The 17,078-nt window shown below is 35.9% G+C and overlaps 1 protein-coding gene across 4 annotated transcripts in view; it reads right to left on the reverse strand.

Moving 5' to 3' along the window:
- Nucleotides 1-17,078, reverse strand: part of SBF2 (SET binding factor 2) — a 253,639-nt gene that overhangs the window by 65,274 nt on the left and 171,287 nt on the right. For all 4 annotated transcript variants that reach the window (XM_032188226.1, XM_032188228.1, XM_032188227.1 and 1 more), the window contains exon 17: nucleotides 6,872-6,940. In XM_032188226.1, coding sequence (XP_032044117.1) covers nucleotides 6,872-6,940 — 69 coding nt within the window. The remainder of the gene's footprint in view (nucleotides 1-6,871; nucleotides 6,941-17,078) is intronic.

Below are 17,078 nucleotides of genomic sequence, written 5' to 3' on the forward strand. Positions count from 1 at the left end.
GAAGAATCCCCAGATTCCTATTTTAACTAAAAGAAGTACAATTACTTCTTATAAAAATAATGTACTGAACTATAATCTTTATTTGAAAGTAACTCCTAATGAATGGAATAAAAGCCCTTGATGGGAAAGTGTTTGGAAATACTGAGAGAACTTTGACCATCACCTTAATACTTTCTTCCATGACCACACTCAAATTCATGAGCACCTATCAAGTAACTACATGACCCTATCTCAAAATTCAGTGAAATAATGTTTCTGTGTCACCTCTGGAAAACCTTCAGCCACAGTTAACCTACTGCTGCATGGAAGCAACAACAATTATGACAACTAATACTGTTTTACAGCTTCCTTGCTGTGCCTCAAACAGCCTGGCTTCAAGCAGTACTTCAAGTACTTATTTCAAACTCATATTGTGAACACTTTAGGAGAGGGATCATCATCTTTGTGTTCTTTGGTACAAAAGCAAGACCAGCAGCTCTGGTCTGTGATTAGGACTCCTGGATTTTCCAGTAACACAAATACTACTAAGACAAAGATTTGATAACATTATAAATCATTCTTAATCTATTTTTTGCCTGTCAGCTTGTATACATGCGAAACGACTAATATCTCTGAATGAAGAACTGTTAAATATGATGATATATGGAAAAGCAACTGGTATATTAAGTTCATATTTTAAAATCTAGTTTATATCATAAAAATGCCACATGGTGGTTCTGCTACACTCCAGAAGTCTAGGAACTGACCTCAACCTGAAGGTTAAACACATACTTTTTCTTTACAAAATATGAATTGCCTGTAAGGATTAAAATCCAAAAATACACTTCCAGTCCTGCAAAACGATTATTGTATATCATGCCATTTTACATTTTCCCCTCACATTACTACTCTCCCGCTTTACAAGCCAGACTGTTACATGGAGTTGAAACATACAATCTCTGCTGATATGAAGAAGCATTGTGGCTCTGATAGTAAACTAATAGCAAAATGCAACAATGAGAGCAAATACGTAATTCTTTTGATACTTGTAACTCTATCAGGAGTAACGCAGAAAAGAATTTCTTCACTGCTGTGTGATGTCCTTAGTTATGCTACTACTTATTCTAGAAGAGTTTATGTAAAAGTAGTCAGCACCTGAAGTCTGCCTACAAATAGTTTGTTCTTTGTAGTTCAGTTTATTCCTTAGCATCCAATACGGGTATGCTCTTGCAGTTTTTAAGCTTGTAACAATGGATTTTTTCTTTTAGGTAATTGACATGAGAAATTCTGAGAATGGATAAATAAGAGGAAGAACTACTACTAAAAAGAATGTTACTTAATACAGTTTCAGTCATGAAAACATTTACACAGACTAAGATAGCATCAGAACTGGCAAAATATAGAGATATAAGAAGAAAATTAATGGAAGCAGACAAAGCTTCTTGCCAGGATAATAAAGGAAGTCTTTCAGGATGGGAGTTTTCTAAATTAAAGCCAACAACTCAAGAGTGCAGAATGTTAAAGTGGTTTCATTGCAAGCACATCAGAGTAAGCCAGAAATGACTAGAAGTCATTTAGATCTAAAAATGAAAATCAATCAGTGTAGAAAGCTAACACATTACAAAAAGTCCTTTTAGCTTTATAGAAGGCTAACCAACAAGTACTGCTGTTTATGAGAATTGCCTGGGCCAATTACAGTTAAGTAGAAATGCAAATTAAGAATTAAAACTCACATCAAGTGTAAAATCAAAAACAAAATCAATCCATCAAACAAACAAACCCACAACACCACTAATTTGCTTTTCAAAATCAGCCATCATCAGCTACCTCTATACAATTTCATGGTATTTATACAAATTCCAAGATAAAGATTAATGCATTATTTGGTGAAAGGTAACAGAAGATAATATTAGTACCAAATTTTCCACTGCTTTTCACTGTACATTTGGGTCAATATTCCACTGATTTCATCCAATACTAACCGTAAGATTTGCCTGATAAAGACATAAAAATTGAGCTGATTCTTTAATCAGCTTTTCATCATGTCACTTTGTACCTGATGCTACACGAGAGAGAGCATTTCACATGATGATGCTTCTGTTACATGTAATCATCCTGGAATTGGGTGTCTCTTGGAAAAAAGTCTAAATATTCAAAATATGATAAACTACTCTGAATTTCTCTAGTACTCCCTCTTTGATCTTTAGAGAATGCCCTTATCCCTGTAACTGGCAACCTTCTGACACCTAAGAGGCTCTGGAGTGAAGAGGTCATTTATTTCAGCATTTCAAGGTGGGAAGATTTTCATCCATTATGTCTGTCATAGCTGTTACTGCAACTTTGTAGTTCATTTCAAGCAGGAAAGTATAAACTCAAATTAATTTCCTTTTGTTATTATGCTACGCTGAAGAGCATATATTTGGTGCTATGGAAAAAAATTGGGCTATACATCATTTTTTCCATCAAACATTCCAACTTCATATTTTCTCATTAATTTCAAACTTTTTTCTTAAATTGTGATTTTGTACTACCTTGAAGATTAAAACCAACCAACACTTCCAATAAGCACTAACTTCTCAAAAATGATGCTACCATAATTGCTAAGATGACCTGAATAAATACTTTGTAACATATTGAAAAGCTTTATATAAATGATTCACCAAATTCTGGTAGACTTTTTTAAAAGCCTGAATAAAGCAGACCTCCTATTTTATGTAATTCTATTTCTTTTACAGTAGAGGAAGGCTTAGGTGTATGAAGTACAAACAATAAATGGGCAGACGCGCAAGAACATCCAATCGATACCTTAACCTGAGGATTTCACTAAGCCCTAGTGTGTGTATTTCTCCAGTGTTTCACTGCACATTCTAAAATAAAATTAGCATTAGTATCCAACTGAAATTTTATTCAAAATTTGTTCATTTCCAAGCACAAAAAAAATGAATTCTAGTCGCTATTATTTCCAAGAAGCATATCATTTAGTCACGTAAAAATTATGAACCAGTCTCCAATGCATCTCACTATGTTACAGTAAAGGACAAGTGACAACTTTTATGTAATTCACCCAATTCACTCAATGAGACGGCTTGCTGCATTAGATTTGTTGTTGTTGTTGTTGTTTTTTGCTAAAACTAGATAAACACTATCCGAGTTATGCACATCAAAACATTAACTACTGACTCAGAAATCTAAATCCACCAGTTGTGATTATGAACTGCTCTGGCTACTGCAATTTGAAGACACCTATAAAATACTGTATGTCGTTCACTCAACATTTTTACTAACAAACTTCGGTTTCAGAGAAGTGTATTCTGATTACGGTATTTCCTATAATCAAACACAGGTGGTCAGAACTGTCACTTCTGAATGCTCAATAACAGTAATTCACAAGCGGGTTACTTGTATTTGAGCACACATGATTACAGACAGTCCAAGTAGGAAATTTTAATTATAAAATGTTGAAAAAAACTCCCTGAAAGTCAGAAGATTTTTATTGTGTTTTATTCTGCACATTCGGGTTCTGCAGTGGTTGAAGGATGCAACAAACAAATCTGTGATCAGACTGGAGAACATCTCCCTAGCTGAAAAGGGAGGGAAGATGAAGAAGCAGGCTCAGCCTGTGGCTTGAAATAGCAGGGAGAAAAAGAGATTTTGCTTCCTCTGCCTGTTGGTCCAATGGACAGTGTGAAACTGGTGCCTACAAATGATCATCACTTTCGCTGCACACTAAACCTTCAATACAGTGTAGTCTACACTACAGCTTGCCACCTTACAAAGAGACATAATTTGAAACGGTATATCCAAATTTTGTGAATTTGACAAGGCCACTTATACAATTGTGAAGCTGTCTTCCTTCCCAAAGTAATAAAAGAAAAAACAAAATTCAGAAATATCTTTTTCACCTTGCCCTTTCTTCCCACTTGTAGATGAAGAACTCTTTAATGCAGCAATACAGAATAGTACATTTCTACTTTATACACAGAAAGAAATGACTGCATACCAAATAAGCATGGGCCATCTGTACAAAAACAAAACAAAACAAAAACAAACAAACAAACAAAATCCATGGAAAAATTCTTTTATCTTCATGTATAAAGATATGTTATTTATATTGTTTCAATTTTAAACAAAATTCCAACAGCATTGCTAATGGTAAACTAAAACCTTTTCCTAACCCAGAAGCAAAGATGTGTTTGTTTTTGTGACATTAAAAGTACACATCAAGACGTTCACTGTCACTGGTGGGTCACATTTTGCTAACAGCTCAAATTAATTACTAAAATTTTAAAATAGCATTGTGACCATTTTTTCTAGAAAAATTCAAGTTATTTCTCCAGGCCACAAATATGTAGCCAGTACTGACTTCTTGTCTATGAATTTAATCCTGCCAGCTATGACTTAGAGTACTTCTGTGACTAAATCCTGCCCAATCAAGTTTCACAACAGGCCACTCACCAGACTTCAAGAGTTGGAATTCTTAAATTTCAACAGACAACCCAAGAGCTGATACCATGCTGTACACGCCATGATATTTCTTGTTCTTTTAATTAGATACATGTAGAGATACCCTAGAGTAATCATTATGTAAGCAAAGAAAATAGGAGATGCGCATGACCTGTCAGATGACACAAGCTTGTTTCTTAAAATTTATTTTATACCGTTTTCCCAAGAATATTTTAAAATACCTTAATGCTAGAGCTTTGGCTACTTTATGAGACTGTTCCAGAACCTTAAAGACATTACCCCTAACAATATGTTTCCTTACTACTTAGCTTCTTGGTTTCATCTGTTGGACTCGCATGAAAATACATCTTTCTTTTTATTTATAGACCTCAAACACTTGTTGTCTTTGTGCACCCATGTACAGTAAAGCTATTTAGGATGAAAAGGTAATTGTTTCATTACTGCTCTCCTTTATGTTAGATAACTAAAATGAACGCACATCCTGAAATTTAGTATTTCATATGTACAATGGATCTCTAATAAAGGAATTGTGATGTTGTGTAACTTCTTTTCATTATTTAATTTAAGTAACATGAATTACATGTATTGTAATGAAATCCCTTAATTTCCCATAAAAATACTACAGCAAATACAAATGGTAAAATATATATTTGACTGATACAATTCCACAATGTCCTTAGATTTATTACAATCTTTCTTACTGGTAACTTTATTTGGAAAATCAGTTCTGTAGTAACTGAACACAAAAATGAAAACTTGTATTCTCACTTCCAGTCTTTTCCTGGCTTCCAAGAACACTGTGTAGTTTCAGTGTAGCCAGGTGAAATAATATTTAATACACTTCTGGCATTAAACATGGTGTTTTGACAACAAAAACATCACTGAAAACAAGTACATACTTCTAAGCACTACTTCAACATTTTTGTAAAGCATATTGACAATCACACTGCAGAGGTAAGATAGTTCTACATACTGAAGCAACAGTATTGAAATATCTGTATGCTGCCTACAGAAAAGAAAACATAGCTTGATGTGTGTATAAATAACACTGTATATGGGAATTCAGTAAAATTGACAAGCAATTCAGCAGAAAATGCCTTAACATGGTTTGATAGTACAAACGTACCAGTTTTGCCACTATTAATTTTAATAAAAACAATTAATTCCCCAAATGATTTTAATTTCAGCTTGTACATTCCTCTGGACTTACCAGAGACAGAATAGCAATATGACTTTTTAAGCAGCAAAACATATACTATTCTAAGATTTCTGTAAAGAAAAACCAAGTGAATAGAAAATTTATAAACTGTTAATCAATATGTTAGAAAGCAGGAAGCTCAAGGGAAAAAAGAAATGCAGCAGGATTGGCCACAACTTCTACCCAGAACAGGGAAAGAGGAACATTCATTTAGAATAACTGTACAGCAGGAATCCCTCCAAGATATTATAAAGGGAGACTTGAAGGGGGTGGAAAAATGTCACCCATTATTCTTACTTTAAGAATATTGATACAGATTGTTGTTCATACACAGGTTCATGTTAGGCACTTAGCATACTCATTCCAGTCTAAAATAAAATACTGAAAACCTCTAGAGAAGCTGAAAAAAGCTTCAAAAAGTTTCACTTAGACTCGAATTCCAAACAGAACCTATAAACTGTTAATTGTAACTAATCACTACAGAGTTTGTCTACTGATCTTATGTGCTGGAAAACACATCAGTATGTGTTTAGTATGAATAACTAAGTTTTATACCAAAATAAGTACATTTGCCAAACAATTGTATCTAATGGGACATACCAAAGGGGACCATCACTGAACCTGAGGATTAGATCTGGGAAAAACAAAATTCTTTTTCTATTATGCATTAACAGCTGGCTTTTGCAAGCAACAGTCAGGTTACTTTATTTTTAATTCAGGTCTGGAACATTAAAAAGTCATCATGCTTCTTATATCCGGGGACTCACTACTTACTAAGTAAAAAATTTCAGAGTTAAATATAAGTAGGGGACTATTTTAATACACAAAAGATGTCAGTGAACTTTTTGTGAGAGAGATGGTATGAGATCTCAGTAGTCCTATTGAAACCAGAAGTCTATACAAGAAATTAATGATTCTATGTTCAAAGCTGCCTGTTCTCCCTGATGGTGAAATCAAAACTTATTTAGGCTTATTTCAACACACATGATACTCCATGCAAAAGATATATTTTTTTAATTTACCGCTTTTTGGCAATTATTAGAGGAACTAAAATCAGAAAATAAAGTCAACCTTTCCTCGTAAAAGAGTTTCAGTGACATCAGTCAACTTTAGAACAAGGGTTCGTACCCATCATGCACCTTCTGTCATCACTTTCTTCCTTTTAACTATATGTAAACTAAAATTACACAAAATAGGAGTGGTTTTAAATGAAGAATAAGAAAAACTTACCCTATAGAAAGCAGTTGTCAGGGGTAGTAATGCTGCAGCAATGCTATATTCTTCTGAAGACGAACAATCCTTCAAGAGAAACATAGGAAGGAAATTAGCAATCATTTTCAATTTTTTGCATTATATAATTTCATTTCTGCCTCACGCAGTCCCTATAACTATCCTTCCTAGATATCTTTTAATCATTTGAAATAATGTAAGACTAATATATATATGCATGTGTATACATGTGCACATTTTCCCTTGATTTTGGCTAGATAGGTTTTGCTATGATTGTTCAAATTTAAAGAATTTATTAACCTTTATTAGCCTTTTTAAAATTCCTATATCTGAATCACAAGTTCACCAACGCAGTTTACATATAAAAGGAAACAAAAAAAGGTAGCTTGCTTCCATTTAGGTCCACAGCGTATTTGACTAGAAAATGGAAGTGATGTGCTGACCAAAAAATTTACTTTCAAATAATTTATACAAAGAAATTGACTTTTATTTAATATGAAATCATCACCTCTACTACAGCTTGACACAAGATTTACTTTAAAAGAGGACAAAAACCATCTCTTGTCAGCCTTGGAATGCCTCATTCAACTGTCAAGTGTGTCATACATGTCTCTCTAGGCTGAAAAGGGTATGCCAAAGTAAATCAACCAGTAATTGTGCTGATGAAAACAGTAATTTTATCATGGAAGTCTTTTAATTGGAAATAATTGGACTGTAACTTAATATTTAAAAACAAAGCTCCTTGAATTTTGAAGACTTTCAAAAAACAGAACAAAAAATATTCATCAAGAGTTTGAAAAATATATATTTTTTATTTCTTCATTATTTTTTTCATTTGCTCTTTTTTCTAATTTTGGAAAATACAACAGCGCACATAGCTCTAACATGACAACTCTATCAGCATTGTGCCCCTGCATAACGAATGGCTAACCATTTCCATTTGAATAACTCAATTCAATATTATTAATGTTCATGCCTACAATGGGTACCCCATTTATTATGTATTAACAATACATAACATTCAACCAAATTCCAAAATTGAAACATCTCAAGTGTTCCTCTGGCAGACTTTTCATTTATGCCTTCTTCTCATTGTATTTCCCCCTCGGAGTTCTCTAAAACACAACTAAGAAAAATTTGGCACCAGCCAACTGTGATAGCAAAAATGTAAAATCCATATTATTGGCACAATTATGTTAACAATGATCATAGAGGTGGTAGTTGTAGTACATGCGGTGCTCCTTCTCAAATGGCTGCTGACTGATTATGCAATGCAGGTTTAAAAACATAGACTAAAAAGCTTGTTACAAGACTATTTTTCTTCCCATATTTTAAAAGTCCATTTCATCACTTCCAATAATAAATACTTCAGCTTCTATTAATAGAGCCCAGCTAAACAAAATATCACTGGATATACACAGTCAAACATTGTGGCAGTTAGAAAATTACTTACATGTGTATTTTGTATGTGTATGTTGTAGGTAGACAACAGGTTTATAGATAAGAAGCTTTATCTTTGCATAGAGCTATTGAAGGCTCTAACTTGTCTAACTCTGTATGAATGCATGTATAATAACTGTCCACGGAAAACAAAAGATGTTCAGCTGCTCAGATTTTCTAACACATTCCAATCTGGTAGAGAAAAGCAGTATGAAAAGTAGACACCGAAAAACTTGATGTATGTTAATGCCTTTCAGGATTCTGACATGTGAATACACAAAATTTGTATGCAGAATCGTTTTATGTCGAAGTCAAAACAGTAACACTAAAGGACATAGCCTCAACTGCTTTTCATTCTCAATATCAGCATTATTTTCTATTGTTATTTTCTATTGTTATCCATACTTCCAATCCCCATTTGGAACTTTGGATGTGTATTTGCATTTTTATATAAAGATACGAAAAATACTGCTAGTATTTTTCAAATTGTAAGAAAACTTCTCATTTAAAATCAGACTTTACAACCCTTAGGAGTACTCCACAGTTTTCAAGGAAATGCATATCTTATTTCTGTATGTGCTTATTTATAACCAGGTACCAAATGATCCATCCTGATTATTTCAAGATATCTACTTAATCCTTTAGCTCAAATTATTTATAAGAGCTTTTGGCTTTTACCCCAAATATACATAAAAATATCTTTATTAAAACTGAGCAATGTATCTTCACCGAGAGAGCATCCAATATACCAAGAGCTAACATATGTCTCAAAGATATATATCACAGCCACATAAACAACATAGTGTATTATTTTTCCATTTCTTCTTGCAAGTATGAAATTCTCCACATATTCTATGTCAGCAGTACCCCCTGGACTTGTAGTATGAATGTATTATCTACATATATTTTCTTCTCCAGCGCGTGTAAAATGATCCGTTTGGAATTAAATATAATACCACTGTTTTGAGAAGAGTAAAATTAACCAAGTATTCATCTTCCTTGTAGTAGCATGACAGAACGCCACAGTTAACAGAGCCGTTACACTGAAATCACAGCCTCTCAATTACAGGCAAACCAAAGCACTGGAAATGTCGTATTGTATTTAATGAATTTAGACTCTTGAAACAAAGAAATCCAGCTGCTTTATCCACAATAATACCTTTACCAATCATGAAAAATATCTCTTTCTACTGCTACAGAGGTATGCAAATCAAATACTGTAAAATAATTATAGCTGTTTTATAATTAGAGCTGTTTCCTTATGTTGCACAAAATGAAGCTGAAACACATGGGTGGGGAGGGATCAAATACTCTCAGCAAATTAATTTCTTTGAAACAATGTCTAACGACAGTGAAATTTGGACTTCTGTCATAACATGTGCAGAGTGCTTTGAATCCACACCTAAGTTAGGTGAGAACCTTACGTATATTCTGGCAAACTGATCACATATTTCTTTGACAGGTAGTTGCTGAAGTCTACAGCAAACCGGAAGCGTTACAGTAATTTGTATACCTTTTTTATACTTACTGTTTACTAAACTGAATTTAAAAAAAAAAAGTAATAAAATCAGAATGATTTTCCTTACATTACTTACTTTGATAATAGCTGTGATTTAATGTTATGTTCTACTCAGATTAAGTATGCAGCAAAGCTTTCACGGTTAGATACTATCATCACATTGCAGAAATGACAGCTAGAAGTTGCAGTTGGGTTGCTTGGGTTGGATGCCTGCGTCTGGTGGCACACAGGAAGGCACCAATGGCTTCTGGAGTCTGGTAGGTGCCTCAGGCTTCCAATACTGCAAAGGAGAGGTAACTCTTCTTCTTGATTCTACAATCAAGTACTTGTTCTTGATTTCAGAACAAGTACTGACCTGAACTTTTGTTTGGAAAACACAGTACATAATCATCAAATTGAAATGCCCTCCACAATTTGATCCTAGCAATGAACAGCCATGAAAAGACACATGAGGAGAAGATTTCTTGAGCTGCTATTCAAGGTGCAAGCTTAGATTCAACTACTGTTGATGTTCCACTGGCTACAAGAGCAAGCTGAAGTGAGTGAAACAGTAACAGTTAAGCACAAACCTACATAAATTCTTGAACGGGCCACAGTAAATAACAACTGAGATGTAGGGATTTCTGCTTTCTCTTTATCACATGATAAAAGTCTGGTAGAGACATATTAAGTATTTGGTAACATTTGGAGTTTCCTACTGAACTGCAATTGTCCTCTTAAATCCATCTTGATAGTCTTTCTCATTAAGTGCTAGCTAATACAGGTTGAGGCTGTACTACGCCACACTCTGCTGTGAACAGTAAGCTTTTCAGACATCATGTTTTTAATAATCTATAGAAATATGAGTATGCTGAAAATTTAGGACCCAACTTCACTTTACAAGCAGCAGCACTATAAATAAATAGAATTACCTACAAATCAACATGCATTTCAAATTGCATGAAATCAACATGCAATTAATGCTTTCAAACTAACAAGCTAAACATGGCAGCTTTTGGCCCTTTTTTTTTTCTTTTTTTTTTTTTTTTTTCCAGTACAGTATGATGTACACACACTCTATTAAAAATACTGCTGAAGTAACCCTCAATACTGCCTTGCACCTCCTGAGAACTATTGGATGCTGTCAATTTTCATGAAGACTGAGACCATTTGTCACTCCGTGTGACTAAGGCTGTAATGAATCATGAAAAAATGCCAGAAAATTTAGAGCTCCATGTATTTTTAAAGTACTAAGAGAAGAACTGCTAACTCAGCATGTGTAAGGTAACCATAAACTATGTACACTGGCTACAAATTACAGGTATAATACTCGTTTCAAGTTCCCAGATGATTTCAGTGGTGCCAGGATTTAATTTTTATTGTTACAGCTATACTATGTGGGTAGATTTCTACTGAATCTCAGCATTTTTATTGTCAATACAGTTTATATTATGGAAATACTTGTGACTATCAAATCTAAGGCAAAGACTATTCTTCTCATTTAAAGCAGTAAGAGAATTCAGCAGTCCAGTTTAGGAAAAGAAAAAAAAAAAAGGTCTGTTTTTTAAAAGGAGTAAGGATCATCATGTTGAACTCTAATTTAATACAAAACTAGAATTTAATTTCAATGAGCTGATTTTAGATAAATCATTTCTTTTCACCAGATAAACTGAATAAACTTTTTGCATCCATATATAAATATGTTAATGCCATCAAACTATAAAAATGGTAGTCTATCAAAACCATAGGATCCACTCAAATTTATCAAATGAAGTAAAGATATTCTACCACCTCAGAAACACCCATAGAGATATTACAGACATCATCTACTAGAATCTCCTACTCTCCTTAATAGAAAAAGGCAAGATTTCCATTCCATTACTACAAAGTCTCATTCTGACTTGAAAGAAGCACTTAAACTACTAGACTATAGGATTTAAAAAAGAATACCTATTCCGTGTTGATCAATGGTATGACCAATGTCCTTTATATTAAATCTCAGTAGAGTTAAAAATCTAAGTAAATAAACTACTAATTTTACAATATACTGCTTATATCTAATATAATTATATGCTGCCTTGATAAAAAGGAGACAAGAGAGACTAATCTGGAATTTCCAGTGTAACTTTTAAGAGTATTTAAACTGTAAGATTTAACTCTACAAATAAATCCATCCTCTGGAGCAATACTCTAATTGACATTTTGTTAAAATAAATGCAAATATGTCACTAATCATTACATTACTTATTACTACCAGTTAATAATGAACTTCAAAAGAAATTTTATAATCTGTTTTTTCTGACTACATTTTGGATAAAATCTTCTTACTGAAATAACAAGCAAAATTACTTTTTCAGTGAAAATTAACGTACAATTACTTTCTTCTTGACCTTCATATGCAACTTTGCCTGGTAAATCTAATCTACCATCCCTGCTCACTGCTGCTCTCCTTTATAATGAGATCAAAGATTTCTTTTCTTTTTGTCACTAAAGGTGAAATCTGACTTTATTAAGACAACTAAAATTTTGTTAAATTAGATACAATTCTTCTGGGACTTCAGAGACAGGATGGGAAGACATACCTGGAAGACCCATATAGCTGATAACATGGGGACTGATCTACCAATAGAACTACAATATAGAAACATGGAAGATACTGCCTTATGTTACTGCTTCAATTCTCATTACTTCTAAAGCTTCTCATTTTGATAAGGATATATTATTAACTTAAAATTATTAATTTAGAAAATCAAGTCTGTCTTCATAAATGACCCTAGCACATTTTAAGTTTGTTGCCCAAGATTTTAACTTTTGTTCTACTTAAAATACTGTTGCAGTGATTCTTAGTAAATAAGAACAAAAATACAAACTCTTACTATCTCTTGTTTCCAGGCTTACCATTCACTAAAATCATGCTGTAATCTTTTGAAAAGCGACTTCTCAGATTGCTACCTAGTCACTGTCTGACAGCAGTAATTTGAGACAAAGCCTATAAGGGACAGCGTTCGCCAGCACTCTGAATTATGCCAGACCTAATACTTCTTTCATCCTCTGTCACCATTACATGACAGAGAGACTGTTGTATGTTAGTATGGGAGCCAAAGCAGATGACAAAGGAACAGCACCCAACTTGGAAGAATCCTCAGTGATTTCTTTTGGCACTGCGTTCTTTCCGCCTGACAATGAGCCTTCATAAGGACCACTTCGTTAAGGAACCTTGCATGTCCACAGTGCGATGCAAGATGTTGTAAATCTGCCATTCAGGGCAGCAGGAGAACCAATTCTGTACTTTATTTCACAAAGTGCTTCATATTTGGCTTTACCTGGCCCTGAATTCTCATAGGTTCATCTGTCCTTCAAACACAGAAGGGACAGAATTTAATTAACGCAATTTAGATGCAATTACACATGCAGATAACTTTTATCCATTTTTTAATGTCTCCTTTTGCTTTACTCTGCATGTTAAGAAGTTAACAATGCAGCATGTTTTCTCCATGCAGCTTCATTTTACTTCTGATCACGACAAACCAATACAAGCAACATTTTACTCAAAGAGCTCTTGAGCTCCTCTCTCCCCACCCCCTTTTTCTTTCTCAATAAATACATTTCCGTCTAGGATTTAGATTACTCATTTCCTCCTTCCCATAACAAATTAGGTTTAGGAAATCAAGAACCCCAATTTTTATGTGCATAAATTACACATTCTTTGCTGGATTTTTACTGTACCCCAAAGGAGTAAAAAAGTGTAACTTTTTTTTTCAAGATACTGATAAACACAAGAATGCCATCCCTTGCGTCTAAGCACATCTGAGTTTCTTTAACAGAAATGCCATGCATGTTTCTGAATACTGTCATGAGGCCCATGGCAATAAAGTTCAACATACTCAGGCTGTAATCTTCTCCCAAGGAAATGGTTGGGATGCCAAGATGCCTTTTGACTTTTATTTCACAGCAGGGCTTCATTCACAGTGACTCTGTCCAAACCTTAAACTACACCAGCTGTGATACAAGGTCCTGCATAGTAATTTGTAAAAACTATTTGACAAACAACCCTCAAATCATAGAATGCATTGCGATTCATGACTGAACAGCGATCAATATCCATTAAGTACTCCGTTGGAAAGGGGTGATTGATTCATAATGTATTTCCATTGCAGCATATGTCTAACACCCCTGTAGACCAAAGCACTGATGCAGTGATTGCAAAACATAAATACAGGATACTTTGTAAAAACACTTTATAGACAGCCCAGTTAATTGAGCTAGCAAGTAACACAAAAAGGTTTAAAATATAGAAAAAGTTATTAAAACAGATGCAATAGCGCCACATCGTTAGTGCATACTCTATACAATTTTTATAACTTCCATTGAATTAACACTTTTTTAGTATCAGAGTTGTACGAGTATATAAAAGCAATTCACTGAAAAATTAGTTTTTCATTTTAGAAAAATATTGTTTGGATGGAAGTGGAATTTTATAGCTATTTTCTGAAATGCAAACAGTCAACACTCAGGTCAAACAAATGAATTACCAAAAGGCTCTGGGTCTGATTCACTTTGGAGAGATTAAACAAACAGTGGTTGATGAAATGCAACTTGGAAGTAGTACTTTTCCATCAAATACCACATGACGGTAAAACCCTGTCATCCATCCTAGCACCCTGTCTAGCTGTATCTTGAAAATCTCCAGTGGTAGGGACACTACCATGTCCCTGGGAAGGTTGTTCCACTGATTGACTGTTCTCACTGTAAAAAAAAAAATCTTTTATCAAAATAAAACCTTCCCTGGTACGTAAAAGTTTAGATACTCAAAGGAAAAGTATGCAGAAGATTATGCATACTTTGATGGCACAGTGATTTTTAATTATGCTAAAAACTCTCACTGATGTCATCTTCGAAAAGAGAACTTTAAAACCTGAAGTTTTCTTGTATGAGACTTGTATGAGTTTTTACAGGTACTTTGTCCATTATGGGTGATTTTCTGGGGAAACACAAACAAAATACTTGGACAAGACCTTCATGAAGGCAAGCAACAGGTTCGGGTGATCTACAGGAAAGGAGGACTAAGGAAAATCTCCATCCTTTACTGGATGCAGGGGGAAACCTAGTGACAGGAGATAAGGAAAAAGCTGAGGTGCTTAGTGCCTTCTTTGTCTCAGTCTTTAGCAAAGACCAGTTGTTCTCTGGATACCCAATATCCTGAGCTGGTGAAAGGGGATGGGGAGCAGATTGTGGCCCTCACAGTCCACAAGAAAATGGCTGGCGACCTGCTATGGCACTTGGATGTGTGCAAGTCGACGGGGCCGGATGAGATCCATCCAAGGGTGCTGAGAGAACTGGCAGAGGAGCTGGCCAAGTCCCTTTCCATCATTTATCAGCAGTCCTGGCTATCAGGGGAGGTCCAAGTCTACTGGTGGCTAGCAAACATGATGCCCATCTACAAGACGGGCCGGAGGGCATACCCGGGGAACTACAGGCCTGTCAGTTTGACCTCAGTGCCACGGAAGCTCATGGAGCAGATTATCTTGAGAGTCATCACGCAGCACTTGCAGGGCAAGCAGGCAATCAGGCCCAGTCAGCATGGGTTTATGAAAGGCAGGTCCTGCTTGACGAACCTGATCTCCTTCTATGACAAAGTGACGTGCTGGGTGGACGAGGGAAAGGCTGTGGATGTGGTCTACCTTGACTTCAGCAAGGCTTTTGACACCGTCTCCCACAGCATTCTCCTCAAGAAACTGGCTGCTCTTGGCTTGGACTGGCGCACGCTTCGTTGGGTTACAAACTGGCTGGATAGCCGGGCCCAAAGAGTCGTGGTAAATGGAGTTAAATCCAGATGGAGGCCGGTCACTAGTGGCATCCCCCAGGGCTCTGTACTGGGGCCAGTCCTCTTTAATATCTTTATCAATTATCTGGATGAAGGGATCGAGTGCACCCTCAGTAAGTTTGCAGGCTGGACCGAAGGGCTGAGGTCAACTGCATGAAGTTCAACAAGGCCAAGTGCCGGGTCCTCCACCTGGGGTGCAATAACCCCAAGCAGAGCTACAGGCTGGGAGAGGAGTGGTTGGAGAGCTGCCAGGCAGAGAAGGACCTGGGAGTGATGGTGGATAGTCGGCTGAATATGAGCCAGCAGTGTGCTCAGGTGGCCAAGAAGGCCAACAGCATCCTGGCTTGTATAAGAAGCAGTGTGACCAGCAGGGCTAGGGAGGTGACCATCCCCCTATACTCGGCTCTGGTGAGGCCGCACCTCGAGTACTGTGTTCAGTTTTGGGCCCCTCGCTACAAGAAGGACCTCGAGGTGCTTGAGCGGGTCCAGAGAAGGGCGACGAAGCTGGTGAGGGGCCTGGAGAACAAGTCCTACGAGGAGCGGCTGAGGGAGCTGGGCTTGTTCAGCCTGGAGAAGAGGAGGCTCAGGGGCGACCTTATCACTCTCTACAGGTACCTTAAAGGAGGCTGTAGTGAGGTGGGGGTTGGTCTGTTCTCCCACGTGCCTGGTGACAGGACGAGGGGGAACGGGTTAAAGTTGCACCAGGGGCATTTTAGGTTGGATGTTAGGAAGAACTTCTTTACTGAAAGGGTTGTGAGGCATTGGAACAGGCTGCCCAGGGAAGTGGTGGAGTCACCATCCCTGGAGGTCTTTAAAAGACATTTAGATGTAGAGCTTAGGGATATGGTTTAGTAGAGGACTGGTTAGTGTTAGGTCAGAGGTTGGACTCAATGATCTTGAGGTCTCTTCCAACCTAGATGCTTCTGTGATTCTGTGAACTTACAGAGCAAGCCTTACAGAAAGCATTTCCAGGCACGTGAAGAGCAAGAAATTGAGAACAGAAAGCACAAGCTGACCAGGGAACCACGTGCTGTGTCAAACAAAGACTCTGCCCTAAAATTCAGGAAAAAGTACAAAATGAATTGCCTTGCTTTGTTGCTGTTTAAAAATATTAGCAGAGTCTTTAGAACATAGAAAGCTCCAAGGAATAGGTAAAATAGACAATATTGCAGATGAATTGAAGGGATGCTCAGAATGAGAGGAAATGCAAATATTATGAAGTACCTTGTCATTAGGAAATAAACGTTGTAAGAAAAACAACTGGAAGAAGTTAACAGATTTACTGTAGTGATATTAAGTTTCTTAACAACATGCAAGACTAATAGGAAATAGGAGGGGGAAGAATATGTTGTACAAAGTCAAAAACATTAAAAACATTGGTCTTACCAAGAGATATACTCAAGAAACAAAAACTAACGAACAAAACTATTAGAGAGTTTAACGAT

The sequence above is a fragment of the Aythya fuligula genome, chromosome 5 (genome assembly GCF_009819795.1).
Source record: "Aythya fuligula isolate bAytFul2 chromosome 5, bAytFul2.pri, whole genome shotgun sequence".
Lineage (NCBI taxonomy): Eukaryota > Metazoa > Chordata > Aves > Anseriformes > Anatidae > Aythya > Aythya fuligula.